This window comes from Primulina huaijiensis, chromosome 3, assembly GCF_012295235.1.
Source record: "Primulina huaijiensis isolate GDHJ02 chromosome 3, ASM1229523v2, whole genome shotgun sequence".
In the NCBI taxonomy this organism is placed as follows: domain Eukaryota; kingdom Viridiplantae; phylum Streptophyta; class Magnoliopsida; order Lamiales; family Gesneriaceae; genus Primulina; species Primulina huaijiensis.
Window position 1 is genome coordinate 29,184,318 of NC_133308.1, and position 16,324 is coordinate 29,200,641.

General features: G+C 32.9%; 3 protein-coding genes and 1 pseudogene across 4 annotated transcripts; 2 read left to right on the forward strand and 2 right to left on the reverse strand.

Annotated features, from left to right (window-relative positions):
* Window positions 1–1,244: 1,244 nt before the first annotated feature.
* Window positions 1,245–2,281, reverse strand: LOC140972395 (uncharacterized). The gene is made up of 2 exons (XM_073434836.1): window positions 1,818–2,281; window positions 1,245–1,638 (listed from the first exon to the last, which is right to left on the reverse strand). The coding sequence occupies exons 1-2, from the start codon at window positions 2,187–2,189 to the stop codon at window positions 1,399–1,401; spliced, it is 612 nt and encodes a 203-aa protein (XP_073290937.1). The 5' UTR covers window positions 2,190–2,281; the 3' UTR covers window positions 1,245–1,398.
* A 674-nt stretch (window positions 2,282–2,955) lies between these two features.
* Window positions 2,956–6,797, forward strand: LOC140974480 (SAGA-associated factor 29 homolog A-like). 2 transcript variants are annotated; one of them, XM_073437955.1, is made up of 9 exons: window positions 2,956–3,376; window positions 3,876–3,969; window positions 4,184–4,260; window positions 4,770–4,882; window positions 5,038–5,123; window positions 5,315–5,368; window positions 6,001–6,151; window positions 6,259–6,272; window positions 6,449–6,797. In XM_073437955.1, the coding sequence occupies exons 1-9, from the start codon at window positions 3,259–3,261 to the stop codon at window positions 6,549–6,551; spliced, it is 810 nt and encodes a 269-aa protein (XP_073294056.1). In that variant the 5' UTR covers window positions 2,956–3,258; the 3' UTR covers window positions 6,552–6,797. The 2 variants fall into 2 exon arrangements, with proteins under 2 accessions (XP_073294056.1, XP_073294057.1); XM_073437956.1 differs by lacking the exon at window positions 6,259–6,272 and having other exon boundaries at window positions 2,957–3,376.
* Window positions 6,798–6,839: 42 nt separating this feature from the next.
* Window positions 6,840–9,367, reverse strand: LOC140972664 (GDSL esterase/lipase At5g14450-like; annotated as a pseudogene).
* A 1,499-nt stretch (window positions 9,368–10,866) lies between these two features.
* LOC140974482 (E3 ubiquitin-protein ligase RGLG5-like) lies at window positions 10,867–15,439 on the forward strand. Its single transcript, XM_073437957.1, has 11 exons — window positions 10,867–11,781; window positions 12,757–12,841; window positions 12,937–13,077; window positions 13,165–13,278; window positions 13,353–13,450; window positions 14,017–14,096; window positions 14,178–14,283; window positions 14,370–14,497; window positions 14,617–14,800; window positions 14,945–15,001; window positions 15,095–15,439. The coding sequence occupies exons 1-11, from the start codon at window positions 11,419–11,421 to the stop codon at window positions 15,173–15,175; spliced, it is 1,437 nt and encodes a 478-aa protein (XP_073294058.1). The 5' UTR covers window positions 10,867–11,418; the 3' UTR covers window positions 15,176–15,439.
* The last annotated feature ends 885 nt before the right edge of the window (window positions 15,440–16,324 follow it).

Sequence of the window (16,324 nt, forward strand, 5' to 3'; positions counted from 1 at the left end):
TCTCTTTTTTTTATCTTGTTAATTTTTTATTTAGAATTTAAAATTTTATTAATCACATATTTGTAACAAAAAAATTAAATTTTTATTAACATTTTTTATAAAAAAAAGTTGAAAAATTATAAAAGAAAAAGTAATAAGAGAGACGTCATTTTACCATCACAATATATATTTGTAACCAAAAATAAAATTGTAACTTTAAATTGGATTATTAATCACATCTTTTAATACAAAAAATATAATTTTGATTTTAAAATAATTAAAATATAAAAATACTAATTTTATTTTTAAAAAAAGATTTTTTTAATAGTGCATAGCACCTCTGTTGTGGGGAAGCTGGATCTTGATCCAATAAAATGAGGTCCTTCCAGCGTCGAAAGTTGGGTATTTCACACCAATATCATGAAAAACACTTTGTCCCCTCTCCCCTTTTTTTCATTTTATATCCTCATTTATTTAGAATTTTTGATAATTTAGTTACAAAAAATTCAAGAAATAATATAACAAAAACCGAAATGGAGCATTTGACTTCATAAATTGTTGAAATATTTCCTAAAATCAAATAGATTAGGTTGAAAGCAGCAACAAATATTGTCATTATTAGCAGTAAAATGCTTAAAACTTCACCCTTGAACTACCATAGATTTTTAAAATTTTGACATTCCATTCACATTATGGGTGTTTTAAGGATGTCAATATCGAAACATGCTTGATATATTTTGGAAATAAAGAACAAAAAACCTATCCATAAATGAAATCAAATGTTAAGATCAAGAAGGATGATTCAATAAAAGAAAACTCGTTCTTTCTATTTGTGCACCATACAACATTGAAAAAGCTGAACACCCACCAACTGGGATGAAAATCATAAAAAATTAAAGAAACTGCAAGCAATATTTATCTTCTTCCATGAGCCTACCAAACATCAAGCAGACCTACCAATTCATAGCCAAGGTAATTTAGCACCTGAGTTTTGCCTTTTGATCATTCCATCCATACAAGATTGGATCGGGAACGAGTGCAAAGCCAACAAAATCATCCGTCATCAAAATCCAAGGCAAACAGACAAAAATAGATCATCAGATAACTTCAAACACACTCAACCTTGTTTAACAAGAGTTCAAATCGAGCCAGACCATTTAGACACTTCTCACCGTCCCAGCCAAATTTAACCACTGAAGAAAATTTGTACCTTGACTGTACCAATTCCACGATCACTTCAAATTTGTAAATTGAAATGCCATCCATTCAAGACGCTGCAAAACTCTTCAGCCAGAAAATGCACGCATAATCACTTCACATCATCCAACCAAAATGGAGCTAATATGATATCGCACTTCGTTTCTCAAAAACCTGAGTCATTTATTCCCACAGAACTCTACAACAAACAGATAATTTGTGCTAGACTACAGTTGAATACGCACAAGATACACCAAGAACACCACCACCACTATGTACCCACAATGTTCCTACAGAGGTCTGCTGGTCAGTTAATCCTGCAACTAGTTCACATGGTGAAGATTCCCAAATCGGCAGGTCGATGAATTGTTGCTTCAGCCTTTCCTCTTGCGCACTGCACAATGCCTCAGCCACATCACATAAATGTGAGACACCATGAATTATAGCCTCCTGTGCTTTGACCTATTCGATTCAATATAAATGTCACAAAAAACATAAAATTCCAAATTTCCCCTTTTTTTCTAGCTTTCAAGTTCCAAAAAGGAATAATCCCTAGTATTTATTTTTACAAAATGCATGCCTGCACACTTCAAAACAATAAGTTGGCGGACGCATAGAATTTTAAAGGAAGAAGCTGGAACCTGAAATAGGAGATCGTTGACGAGTCTCCGGTGAGTCGAATTTGACAAGGAACGCTCTTCTGAGCTCGAGGGCTCGATAAAAGAGACCGTATTATATATCCCTTCACCCGCCTGAAACTGTGTTTGGGAGTTGGCTTCCATTTCCTTTAAGGTGGTCGACAAACGTCCCCACTGGCCAATCTCTCTTAGATGCTTCTCCCTCAGTTTAAGGAGAAGTTTTCTCTTCCGCTCGCGGAGGTTTTTCCTCGGCTGATTGGCGTCGGACGAGGTGGCGAGGGAGTCCTGGCGCCGTTGTTTCTTTCGCTTGTGCACAAAACCATCATCATTAATCAGCTCCCAGCCGTCCGGATTCTCCCAATCTGTGGGATCCATGGAGAGAATTTAAGAAGAGCGAACGGATTGGGTTTGAGGGAAATCGGAAGATTTTGAATTCAAATTGAGCGTCGAAGTGAATAAAATACTTTGCTGCTTCCACAAATAATCTATTTTTGGTTTATTTTGGAAAAAAACGCATTTAAGATCTTGATTTTATTGGTGAACTTATATTTTTTAATTTAATTTTGCAACTTATATTTTGTTTACAGATATCTTATTTGGTTTGAAAAAATATTATTTTTTATACTAAGAGTATTACTTTTTATTGTGAATATCAGTAAGATTGACCCGTCTCACAGTTTACCGTCTCACAAAAGACCTACTCATTTTGTTTTTGTTTTTGTTTTTGTTTTTGTTTTTTTATATCGGAATCTAGTATTTTTCGTTGTAAAATTTATGTATGATAGGCATAAATTAGATAGATTTTTGAAAGAAAAATTATATATTTCATTATATTATTTTTCAAAATATAATTTTCCCAATGTTAGTTTAAATTTTATATTTTTAATCATTTTTCATAAGAAATTTATTGGAGAAAACAAAGATTGAAAAAATCGAGAATATGTATGATCAAAATTTTAAATATATTTTTTACATTTATAAATATCAGTTCATTTGACATTTATAAAAAAATAACATATATGAAACCATGTAGGAAATAACAAGAAAGAATTGATATTAAAATAATTTATGATAAATTAGAATGAGAGAGCTTAAATTCAAGATTAAGCAGCCTAATCCGGATTTGTTTTGTTTACTTACTGATAGAATGGATCCATAAACCCCAAACATAAAAACTGCGATTTTGATCTTCACGATTCCAATTTCCAAGAAAACCGTAGGCGGATTCAAAATCCACCGGAGCTAACCTCCCAATTTAAGAACAAATACCTGAAAAGCTATTATCTTTCCATCAGAAATCAGATCATAATTTCCTTAAAAACAATATCACAAGTGTTCGATTTCTGGACCGTTTCAAGGATCTAACTTTGTTAGTTGAATCATTGTCTTTCTTACCCGAAGGTAGTTACGGCGGTCACCACGGGTCTTCGAGGAGTTCTGGGGGATGTCCACTCCCGATGTTGCCGGAATCTTGGAGAACTCGGTGGAACTTGATCGCTTAAGGAAAAAGCAAGAGGACATCCTCATGGAGATCAACAAGATGCACAAGAAACTCTTATCCAGTGAGTGGGTTGTGTAAATATTAATTTTTTTCCCTAGTTCTTCTGTTGTGTATACTTCACGGTCAGGATGAGTTAATGAGCTTTTATGGGTATACATAAAATCTAGTTGAGGAAATATCAAATTGACTTACTAGTTGGCTTTGTAACTTATATATTGAACATTATTTAGAGCGGTATGTGTTGTTTGCTACATTTGGATTGTTTTAAATAAGCTTGGATTGATCCCAATCACAAAGCCCGGTGCGGCTGGAATTTATTTATTTATTTTAATGTAAATATTGAGTAAAAATGTAATTAGCTCCCTATATTTGGAAAAACATTTGGACTTCTAATTTTCCTCGATTAATATGAATCATTGGCTCTGCCATGGATCCTTCATGTATTTTTTCGAGCTAGGGAATTATGATTGGAGTATGAGCATGCTTTTGTTTAATTCTATATGTAACCTTCTCATAGACTAGTGCATAGGAAATAATATGGTATTTCTTTATCCATGCAGCACCTGAAGTTGTTGAAAAGCCTGGTGACAATTCTCTATCAAGGCTCAAAATGTTATATACACAAGCCAAAGAGTTGTCAGAGAATGAAGTGACGTATGCCTGAATTTCATTCAATTAGGATGTTTATTCTTTTTTGGACTTTTATTTTCATTTTCCAAATTCTCTTTACATTATCGCTGCTTACAGTAATGTTGTTATCTTGTTTGGATTTCATAGTTTGCACCAATCGAGGCGTTGAATGTAAAAGTTTGATTTTGCATACACATTTTTTTCTACTTCTCATCTATGTTTATTCATTTGTAAACAGAATTTCCACCCAATTGTTAGGACAACTGGACGCTCTAATACCTTCTGGGACTTCAGGGCAACATCGCAGAAAGATAGGTTTGTACTTGGTTTTAGAAGGCATTCAATAAAAAGGACTACTTCTGGCTGTATGCTGATGACAAATTTGATGGCTCACTACCAAGCTGTCAAGTCATCTTAGTTTTTGGATTTTTGATCAGTTGGTTGTCTTCATACTAGATATGTTTAATTTAGTGATCCTCAAAATATTGCAACAATTTTCATGCTATTTCTATGAATATCTCAACGAGTTTAAATTTTGCCTCCTTATGTGCATGAAAAGAAGAGAGTTTAAAAGGTTTAGTCCTTTTCGAAAGGAGTGTTACCTATTGAAAGAAATAAGATGATATGCGGATGCATATCCATTATGTAGTCCAGTTTATGTAGGTTTTGAATTGGTACAGTGCTAAAAATGTAGTTGAGTTATTATTACATGATATTTACTTTTAACTACCCGCTCATGTTTCATTTATGAGTATTTTTTTTTTGCGTATTTGTATCTGCTTTTTCTTCAGATTGGCAATATAACTTAGGCATTTCGCAAACAGGAGATGGTAATGAGCCGAAAAAGAAGAGGTTGAAGGCCGATTCAGATGTCTCCAGACTTTCTCCTTCAATGCGAAATCACCTGGAGAACCTTGCAAATTTGAAGGGTGAACAGGTTAGCATTAAGCCGGAAGTCTTCACCCACTTGCTACTGATTATCCTGTTGATCTTCCCTTTTAAAGAATTCAACTTTGTTTTATTTCGTTTGAGATACCTACCGTTGTGATAATTTAGTAGTGGATTATAATTAGAAATCTCCAAACAATTCAGGTGGCAGCAAGGGTCCCTCAAGAGGATGCAGGAAAGGATGAATGGTTTGTGGTTAAAGTTATCCATTTTGACAAGGAAACAAGAGAGTGAGTGTTGTTTTATTTAGAAGGCTAAAGTGCATTTTTGCTATTTTCGTAACAAACATCGATGAAAAGCTTCATACAAAACATATGACCTAAAGATTAGATTTGTTTTTATTTGTAGTTTTATTTTTAGAAAAATACTGATGTAAATTGGTCTTAATCAAGATCTGTGTGTAATAATTGTGCGAACACAGAATTGAAGTGTTGGATGAGGAACCAGGTGACGATGAGGAGAGCGGTGGGCAGAGGTTGGCTCTTTCTTCTAATGTTACTTCTGTATTGTCTTTGTTACCAATGGTTTTTTGGTTTTGTTGGCCCTGCTTCAGCATCAGTTCACTGAGATACTTTGTAATTTCATTAAATTTAAGACATTTTTGCTAGAAGACGACGTTTTGTTTCTGTTTCTGATTTTGTTTTATTTTTCTTATTTATCGTTTTGTATTTCTTTAATTCATAAAAGTTTGGGAAACCTTACAACTCAATTAAGGCAACACAAATTTTGACATGACAATTATATTCAAAATGCATTTTCCGTCCACAATCCAGTACATAAAGCCACAAAATGAAGTATCATTGTGGATTGGTGATAGTGTCAATCTCTTGGATATTAATCGAGGGATTCTTTCATTAATCTTATTAGCTGTAGTGTTGCGATAAAGGATTTTATACCATCATATTTTACTCTCTAGGTTTTGTAAGGTTCTTTGATTTCTATGACAATTAATCCTATTTATTGATGTTTGCACTCATCTAAATGTGATGCTTGCCTGTTGTTGGTTCTTAACTTCTTATTGATCATCAAAATACTTATATTGTTGAACTTTGAAGTCAACATTGTGGCTTAACTTCATCTATTGTTTTTTTTCCTTGATGGTGTCAGAAAATACAAGCTGCCTATGTCGCATATTATACCATTTCCAAAGGGAACTGATCTCTCTAGTGCCCATGACTTTCCTCCCGGGAAACATGTTTTGGCAGTATATCCAGAAACCACAACTCTATATAAAGCAACTGTTGTCCAAGCTCGGAAGGTATGTATCTGCTTTCTATGTTGTTTCTAAAGATAAAATGATTCAAGCTGACTTGCAATTATATTTTTTTCTGCATGCAATGTGATGTTCGATTTGCGATTATGTAGAGGAAGAATGATGAGTAAGTATCTTTTCTTCAGTTTGCCACTTTGCTCATTATCATCGTCTATTATTCCTCATGGATCAACTGTAGATTATTTATCTTGTTGTGAATTATATGCTTGTGTTGACATAGATGTTCGATTTATCAGGTGACATTTTAAGTTCTAAAATTTCTTAGTGGTTTTACCTTGACAGCTATGTTTTGGAATTTGACGACGATGAAGAGGATGGATCTTTACCTCAACGGTTGGTACCCTTCCACCGGGTTGTCCCTCTTCCAGAAGGATATCGTCAATAACTATACTATTTATAGGTTGTAAAAAATTGTGATACATGTTCTTGTAGCATTTAAGCTTTGTAACCACTAGACTAAGATTAAGTATGGTTTGTAGTCACGCCCTTTGAAGCAAATTTTTCCTTTTTTGCAATAACTTGATTTTGTCATTTGATACTAGTTGTGGTATTTATCAATCAAAACGGCAGTGTACAGGTGTAAAAATTACTAATTCAGAGGTGAATCTGAAAATGACAGTTAATTGTCTTTTGATACTAGTTGTGGTATTTATCAATCAAAACGGCAGTACAGGTGTAAAAATTACTAATTCAGAGGTGAATCTGAAAATGACAGTTAATTGTCTTTACAAGCGAGTTTTTCATTGGTAGATTCTGCTGGTGTTCCTGCATATTAAATCCTATGATGTTTCATGGACTCACACTTGCTTATGGCAAGCTTTCATGATTGTCATTGGGGGATCAGACAAGGATTAATCTATTATACGATTTGCAATCCAATGATTTGCAGCTTCAGAATAGTGCACACCATCCCAGCTGATTACTACAGAAGGATCTGCGCAAGAATCAGCAGACACTTCACTACCATTTACATTACCTTTGTTTCCACGCCAGATATCGTATCCGATTCCATGATATCCGCAGCATATTTGAAAAGGGTCCCCAAATCCTGCAAATTAGGAAGATGCACTTTCCTTAAAGAAAGGTAAAGTCCACATTTTTCCCCCAAAATTTGGTTGGATATGATCATACCTTGACTCTTTGCAGTTGTAATTAATTAATTGCAGTGTACATATCAACTTATGCTATTGAAGCTTCATAAAGCTCTATTCTTAGTTTGAGAACCTCATCTTTAAGCTCGTTGTTGAATTGTGTATAGCTATTACATTTTGGTTCTTGACACAGCCGTACTCATCAAGGACCCCAGCATCGGATCTTGGACTTTTAACTGTGACTACGGGCAGACATCAATTTATTTTTTTTCAGTTGATGGGGTTAGTATCACATTCACTGGGCGCCTCCTAATTGCTTATATATTCATTATTAATTTTCATATATAATCAATTTTAAAATTTTATAACTTAATAATTAAATGTTTTAATTTCAGTGATGGAGTTTTTTTTTATATAATGGGAATGATTGATTTTACCTAAATTAATTTGGTTACATTGTTTGTAATGATAATATCATCTTTCCCTAAATCACATATCTTATTATGACACTTCTTGAAACATGACCTTTACATTGCAGATACTCGTCTCAAACTCGAGCAACATTTATCCTTATTATATGCGGTTGAATTGACTAAAAATATATTTATAATATACAATACACTTCCTAATAAATTACACGATCTACTAGACTCGTTGACATTATTGTACTTATAGTATATTCAAAGACTTTATTTATACATCTTATATGGATATATAGATAAAATAAATATATAATGAATGAAATCATAAAATACCATTAAATGGATCGCTATATAAATTGAAGCTCGTCGAGGAAAATTCAAGTATTGTATGGTCAAAAACAGATATACGTGGTAAAAAAAAATAGGTATATTTTTTGGAGAAGAATTACATGTGTATGGTGAAAAATAGGTATGTTTGTTGGGGAAGATTTTTATTTAAATAAATATAGTTTAATAATAAAAGGATAAAAAAAGTAAATTAGTTTTTGTAGGGAGTTAAAAATATACGAATGTTGTAGTCAGGTAGCAAATCAAAAAATATATCTTGTAGGTACTGAATTTTAAGTGAAACATGTACAGAGATATTTTAGTTGAATTTACGGGAAATTGGTCTTCAGTCCCCAGCCGTCGATTTTTTTTGTGTTCAGTCCCTGTGTATTTTTTTAGTACCACATTTCCACATGAAGTGTACCACATTTCCACATGAAGTGTGCCACATTTTGTATGACATAGTACCACAATTTTGTGGGTAGAGAGTGAACCCAAAAAAATATTTTGATTGAAGATTTTTCACCAACTTCTCAATTTACCCTTAAAAAAATAATAAATTATCATCTATATGCACAAATTGAATATGATATTTTATAAATATTTAATGTTATATTTTTCAGGAAATCGACAAAAAAACTCATCCAACAAAGTTAAATTAAATATATACGTGTTCGAAAAACGATCCCGGCCAGTGGCTTCGTCCCTGAGAGAGAACATGATAGCGTGTGCACCGGCTTTGGGTCCAGTGATGACGTGGGAGAATACTATTAATTGGATTGGTTTGGGTCGGATGTTGACTAGCAATTTTTATTTTGCTAGTTTTTGTATTTAATAAATATAAGCATACTTTAATCTAAAAAAAAACACAGAGGATTATGTTTCATAAAATGTAACACAAAATTATATTAAATTAAATTTTTGAAAAATAAAATAAAAACAAAAGGTGATTAAATCTATCAACCAGGTCGATGGATTATATTAATTTGAACCATATTAAATGTTAGAAAATAATATTTGTTGATCCAAACACGTGAAGTCTACGTTATTGAATTGTTTATTTTGAAGATATGGTTCATTATTTTAATAAATTCATGTGGTTTTATTGATTATGATATGGACGCACAAGTCCACGTCAAGTCTTGCATTTGGACATATTTAAATATTCAGTGGCAAGTCTTCTTTCGTATTAGACTTTTTTTTATTATTATTATGGTCTTTGTAAATTACCTGCAGTGATAATCCTCCTGATCACATATTTTTCATACCATCACTGTTTAAAAAAATTAATAACAAACCATTCACGTGGTGTTTGAGTTGATGAAATAAATAAACATTTGGTCTATGAGAAATTACCTCATATCAATATTTTATTGAACGACATAATTTTCCTGTTATAATTATTTACTTTGTTATTAATAAAATTTTGTAGGAAACTATTAATTGTTGCATTTAACAGTCTTATGTTATTTCATAATTTGATAATATGGATTTATGTTAAATTTATGGTGTTCGTATTATTTTATGTATTGTTTGACTTAAAATAATTAAATATTTCAGAAAAAACAAATTACGTTTAAATTCAGATTAATTAGGCTTAATATTTTATATTGTCATGCTTGATGTTTTTTTCACACTTTTTAGACCTAATAATAAAATAATATATATTCGAAGTTAAAAATCCAATTAGGACAATATATACTCGAAATATTTATTTAGCGAGGGAAAATATATGGCTGATTTGTGCTATTTTATCCAATTATATATTTTAACTAATATATATTTATATTGTGAAATAAATATATTTTTTTCAAAATATATTAAATCGTAACAATTTTTGTAGTGTAATAAATCATCATAACATTAATGATTAAAGCACGTACACAGCTGGCGAAAAAGAGATTATTATAGAATATTCCGGATACATGATTCAAATTATTAGTTAATCGACATCACGATTAATTATTTTGAATTATCCTCGTATATTTACAAAAATATTAGTTTTTACCATAATTATAGTTTTAATTATTGATTAAAAATGCTATTTATAATAAATAATTGATTAAGCTATATTTAAAAATATTATTTCACCAATCCCAAATTTATACGTTGGTTTTATTTTTCACACAAATATCATTGAATAAGCAAATCATATAAAAATATTTCCTATTTTACTAATTTTTAATTATATATAAAAATAATTAATGTATTTAATAATCAGGTATATCTTATCTTAATATCTAATTAAAAATCTAGACCATTTAAAAACTAATGCTCAATTATAACAGTGAAGCTTGTAATAAAATTACAATAATAACTATTATTTTCTTTCCACACACAAAAAAAAATGATACTTATAACTAATTTCACCCTTTTTTTATTCTAAAATAATCTTTTTAAATCTACAATTTTATCATTATCTATCTATATTTTAAAATTCAATCGTATTTTTATTTTAAATTTTTTAGATATTAATAAAAAAAATTATTAATTTTAAAATAATAAAAAATATCATATTTAAATAAAATATTTTAAAATTTAAACAAATACTTCATTCTTAATTTTTCGAGGGAACATGTTTGTACACAGGATACTGGTTAATAATATAATAGTCCTGCTCCGGTTCGAGTATATACTAAAGTTGACTCAAGGTCAAATTGTTAAATTTGTTTTTTAATTTTCTCGCCTCCACTGATCCATCCATCCAGGCAGAAGAGAAATGCTGCTATCTGAGGTATCCTTTGTTCTTTCAATTTCTGCATGTGGGGATTTGATATCTGGAAAAGCAGTTTCAAATTTCTTTTGTTTCACTTGAATCATCGACTGTTATACGGTTCGAGTTACCAATCGATTCACGTTTTGTTTTGTTTCCTTTCTCTTTACTGTTCATTGTCGTTGAATTTTCAGATAAACACGTTTTGTTTTGTTTTGTTTCCTTTCTCTTTACTATGCATTGTTGTTGAATTTTCAGATATACAATTAAAATATATTTTTGATGCGTGCTTATCTGAGAAAAGACTACGTGGGAGAGGCTTGGCGTGGATGGGTCGACATGAAGTCGGCGCAGTTTTCCATAGATATTTTTCCTTCATTTGTCAAATAAGTTACCTACTTTGATAAATTCGCACTTGTTTAATTTTCTTGTATATGTGGAAATTAGGTTTGAGATAACTAGGCATTTACAATATCCAGATTCCAGAGTTTTGAATTGCTTTCTGATTGGGGGATCAATCTGTGTAGATCTGGGTTATATTATTGATTCCCTTTGCTAATTAAATTTTGGAGTAATTGATTCTTTCTGGCTTTCCTGGACCCTTGATTAATCTCAGAGGTTACTTGAATCAATTTTCTGTGGTGAAGATTGGGGCCTGTGATTAGAATTTTGAACTACTTTTGTAGATAAATTGATCTAATGGGAAATCAGAAATCTAGCCCTAGAGGTGGAGGGAATGGGAGGCCATCTTCAACTAGTCGGTCTATTTCGTCGTCTGGATGGCATCATGATCATACTCAATCGTCATATTCTTCATATGCTCAGAATTATCCTGTGCAGCATCCTTATCCAGCTGGTTATCCACCTTCAGGCCAGGACCACGTTCCTCCTCAAAATTACGGTACTTCGTCACAATCACATGCGCCACCTCAAAATTATGGTAGTCCGCCGGAATTATATGCTCCTCAACAATATGGGCTTCCGTCGCAACCACACGTGCCACAGAAAATATTTGAGAGAAGGTATTCAAGAATCGCAGACAATTACAGGTCATTGGAGGAGGTATGTGCGTGTGGATATTGGGAGAGAACTATTGAATCATAGGTCTTTCTTGATACTAGTAAAAGAGCGTTGCATGTGATATTATTATTTTTAATTTGATCAAATAATATTAAACAATTAACACGAGATTATTTTCAATTTAGAAGAATTGTTCGATTTAAAAAAGAAGTTTTGTTTAAATTTTTTTCTATGTAAAATATGGAGCAATTTGATGAGGTTTTTAGTAAGATACGAACTAATTATAGAATTAAATATTTTGGTGTTCTCTAAGATAGTTATTCTAAGGGTCTCAAACTTAATAATATAGTATAGATTAGACAATCTGAAGCATCGAAAATGAGCTACGATTAATGGGCATGTAAAACATGTGTTTAAATTATTAATTTATTCAATCTTGTGAAGGGAATTAGATAATTCCAGGCAATTGGTATAGTTGTAACTTGCTGGATTTTTTGTGAACTTTTCACTAAAATAGTTCTTGAAGGCTTGGTTGAATGACTTTTAGTTTATTGTAATTGGTGGGGGTATCTTTATAGGGAGAAAATTTGGAGATTATACATTTGTTTCTGATTTTCTGCAATAACAGAGTTCTTCAGCATGTTCTGATTTGTCTGCAAGTGGGGAGTTGAGAAGGAATAGTTAAATAGACTGTTATGAAAGGCCTAGATGCTTTAATTAAAATTAACGTTTATAGCAAAATCAGAACATGATTCATAATCAAAATAAATTAGTCAGTGTTAACCACATGGGACCTAGGAATAGCAGGATCTGAATTGGCGTGGCCGGAATTGTTTTGATGTCTTAGATCTGTAATTTGTGCCTGTCCTGGTTAGATTTATCATATATCATAAATTCACATTTTTAGCTCCATGTTCGTCTGCTTCCAAATTTCGAAGGAGTGGTGATGTGATCCCCTGTTCTGTGTCTTTGAATGTTCAATGTTCATAAAAGATTTGAAAGTTGAGGCTTTTTCAGGTGACTGAAGCTCTTGCACGCGCCGGACTGGAGTCCTCCAATCTAATTGTTGGGATTGATTTCACTAAGAGCAATGAATGGACGGGTAGAGTCTTCTGATTTTCAGTTTCTGTTTAGTTAGATGCCTCAATTGAGGACTAGAAATTGTGGAGAAGCAGCTGAGCTTGATTCAATGTTTAGGCAAGAATTCCTATCATGGCCGAAGCTTACATTACATTGGAAATGGTCTTAATCCCTATGAACAAGCAATATCTATCATTGGAAAGACAATGGCCGCGTTTGATGACGATAACTTGATTCCTACTTTTGGATTTGGAGATGGTATTACATCAAAATAGTCCTTATTCTGTAATTTATAATTTTCTTTCTCAAATTATAAATATACATTTCACCTAATTAATCTCGCAGCATCAACCCATGATCAAGATGTTTTCAGTTTCTACCCCGAGGAGAGATTTTGTAATGGATTTGAGGAGGTTTTAAGTCGTTATCGAGAAATTGTTCCTAGTCTAAAACTGGCAGGTTAATAACTTTCTAGTCTTCTTTGTCAAGCTAGATTTGAATGATATCTTAGAATCTTTATCACTTTGTCGCAGGTCCCACATCGTTTGCGCCTATTATCGAAATGGCCATGTCTGTTGTTCAGCATAGTGGAGGCCAGTACCATGTTTTACTGATTATTGCAGACGGACAGGTATATTATGCTATAAACAACGGCAAGGTTTTTTTTTTCACTCTAGACGAGTTGGAACTGCTCTTCACATGCTCTGATAAATCTAAAAACTTATTTGGAAATGCAGGTAGGAAGTTCTTAAATTGTGTCATAAATCATCATATTTTGACTGACTGAACCATTGGGTGTTGTTCCATTCTCTTTTTCAAATCTTCCTGCCATTCTAACTACATATATATGCGTGCACTCCTGCTTGTTCTTTAATTTTATCTGGCAATCAATGTCAATATATATGTTTGTGAATCTTTTTCTCCTAGTCCATTTAAAATAAAATCCTGTCCCATGTAAGGCTTCTAAACTATTTAACAGTCTGTTTTGCTTCTCATGTTCACATGTTCATTAGTTGTCTGACACGGTTGGAAGAAAGATGAATTTGAATGTGATTCTCAGATAACTTAAAGGAAAAAATTCTTCCGTTTATTAATAGTGTTTTCTTATGCTTAAATATTGTTGCAATGTTTGATGTTTGTTTTCTTATGATTTTTTTAGTTTATACCATGTGTCAGCAATATTATGCATATTCTCAGGTTACCAGAAGCGTTGATACTGGACACGGTCAGTTAAGTCCACAGGAGCATAGAACTGTTCAAGCAATTGTTGAAGCTAGGTGAATTTTTTAAACATGTTTTCGGGATATGCTGGTCATTTTTCCTCATTCTTCTGGCAATGATTTCTACATTATTTGCAGCAAATACCCATTATCTATTATTTTGGTTGGGGTTGGGGATGGCCCTTGGGACACGATGAAGGAATTTGATGACAACATTCCTGCTCGGGAATTTGATAATTTCCAGGTCAGTTGTTTGCTTTAGATATATTAATTTTTCTACCAATACCTACTTGGCTAAATTTGGTGACTCTTTACTCCTTTGTTCTTCAGTTTGTTAATTTTACAGAGATAATGTCTAAAAATGTGCACCAATCTCGAAAGGAGACTGAATTTGCTCTTTCTGCATTAATGGAAATTCCTGCTCAATATAAAGCAACAATGGAGCTCAATTTGTTAAGGTAATCCTTGCTTCACCTTTTCTTCTGTGTGTATATCTGGTCAGGGTTGGGGGTGTGCTGGTATTACTTGGGTGCATATGTAGCCCTAATCGCATGCATTTACTTTTTGGATGGTTTAGTGGATCAAAAGGAAATGCTCCTGGAAGGGTCCCTCTTCCTCCTCCACTCTATAGTACAACATATGCCAGCAGCTCAAAACCCTCACAAACAACTAGTTTTCAGCACAGCGCCAGTTCATTTTACGAGCACAATGTTTCTGCAAATGTAACTCCATCTGCTCCTAGCTCGACGTTGGACTACCAGGTTTTTTTTTTTTGTGCATATGAATCAATATTGGGTTGTAGAGGATATGTTTCCGTCCTTTATCAGCTCATCCCTCTGTAAGGGAAATTCTTGAATGAGTTATGCGAGTAAAAAGTAACCGTGGCTTCTTTCTGGGTTCAATAGATTTGTCCCGTCTGCCTTAGCAACCCAAAGGACATGGCTTTCGGTTGTGGTCATCAGGTAACCAACTCCATTTCACGATCTGTTGTGACATAGTGCTATGAATTCTATAAATTTCCAAACAAAATAGGTTTTTTACCTCGTTTTTCACAGACATGTCGCTGTTGTGGACAAGACCTTCAACTATGTCCAATTTGCCGGAGTCGAATTGAGACCAGAATCAAGCTCTACTAAGTAGCTGTCCTCCTTTGAATCTCAACTCTATATTATTATAGTATCAAATTCTTTGTATTGGTTTCTTGATGTATAAAAGTGGTAGCTTTTTGATAGTGTTTTGATACTACAGATCAAGTAATCAGTCTTTCTGCGTTATCTTTTGGTTTGATCGTGTACATATTTTTAGGCCGATATTAGAGGGCTCGGTGAAGTTGCAAAGTTTCTGTAGTAAGGCTTTGCATTCAAACAGTTGGAAAGTGTGGGAGTTGAGATTGTTGTTAATCGAATGGAATTATCGTGGTTGAAATCGTATAAAGTTGTGTATCCTATTTTATTTATTTAAAAATATGCTTGTTAGGCAGGGAACAAACTGTGACTCTGGCTGACATTGTTTATTATGACTTGAATATCCAGAGATAGAGTGGATTAGATTCAGATGGTGGACTTGTTTCTCATGAAAAAAACAGTAAATCTCATGTTTAGACATGCTTTATTGCTAAGCAAAGATTAATCAAACATACAGAGTTAGAAGAAACAAATTGTTATTAAAGATTTGCTGAAATATTAGATCCAATGAAGGTCAATAGATTAGAGTAGAACGATCTCTTTCTTAACTAACATTATTAGGACTTCATTGCAACAATCGACACCGGTTGCTCACTAGACCTTAGACAAACAAGATCAAGAGTGAGACCACTTGCTTGTCGCCCCAATGTGATGGAGAAAATGTTATAGAAATATATTTTAGCAAAATCGATAAAATTCAAACAACAGTCTTCGGGTTATAGGCTATTGGATATGAAATGGTTGTCCGTCTTCAGTTGAAAAAACCAGACATTCATCTCGTTGACCATGCTGGCACCATAAGGTTCAAATTCGAGCTGAAGAGTGAAGAAATTCGGTTCTGATTCTCTTTTGACTCGAATTCCTTTGATGTTCTGGTTCGGGAAAAATCGATTGCATTAATTAATATTTAATTGATAGTGAATACCTTTTTTTTTTAAAAAAACATTTAGTATTGGACAAATAACTGAGGCTGTGAGATAATCACGCTATCATCACTACAATAACAAATGTTGATGCCTTTGCATGTAATATAAGCCGTTGACCGTTAATATCGGCCCTCCCCTGTTTTTGGACAATTATATGCCTACAATTTTGCATGGC

Bases quoted from the DNA above. Each gene is read 5' to 3' on its own strand.
- LOC140972395 (XM_073434836.1), bottom strand. From the start codon at position 2,189: ATGGATCCCACAGATTGGGAGAATCCGGACGGCTGGGAGCTGATTAAT. The intron at 1,639-1,817 runs GTTCCAGCTTCT...TGAATCGAATAG, and splicing joins TCAACGATCTCCTATTTCAG to GTCAAAGCACAGGAGGCTAT.
- LOC140974480 (XM_073437955.1), top strand. From the start codon at position 3,259: ATGTCCACTCCCGATGTTGCCGGAATCTTGGAGAACTCGGTGGAACTT. The intron at 3,377-3,875 runs GTGAGTGGGTTG...TTATCCATGCAG, and splicing joins GCACAAGAAACTCTTATCCA to CACCTGAAGTTGTTGAAAAG. The intron at 5,369-6,000 runs GTTGGCTCTTTC...TGATGGTGTCAG, and splicing joins GAGGAGAGCGGTGGGCAGAG to AAAATACAAGCTGCCTATGT.
- LOC140974482 (XM_073437957.1), top strand. From the start codon at position 11,419: ATGGGAAATCAGAAATCTAGCCCTAGAGGTGGAGGGAATGGGAGGCCA. The intron at 13,078-13,164 runs GTATTACATCAA...TTAATCTCGCAG, and splicing joins TACTTTTGGATTTGGAGATG to CATCAACCCATGATCAAGAT. The intron at 14,801-14,944 runs GTTTTTTTTTTT...TGGGTTCAATAG, and splicing joins GCTCGACGTTGGACTACCAG to ATTTGTCCCGTCTGCCTTAG.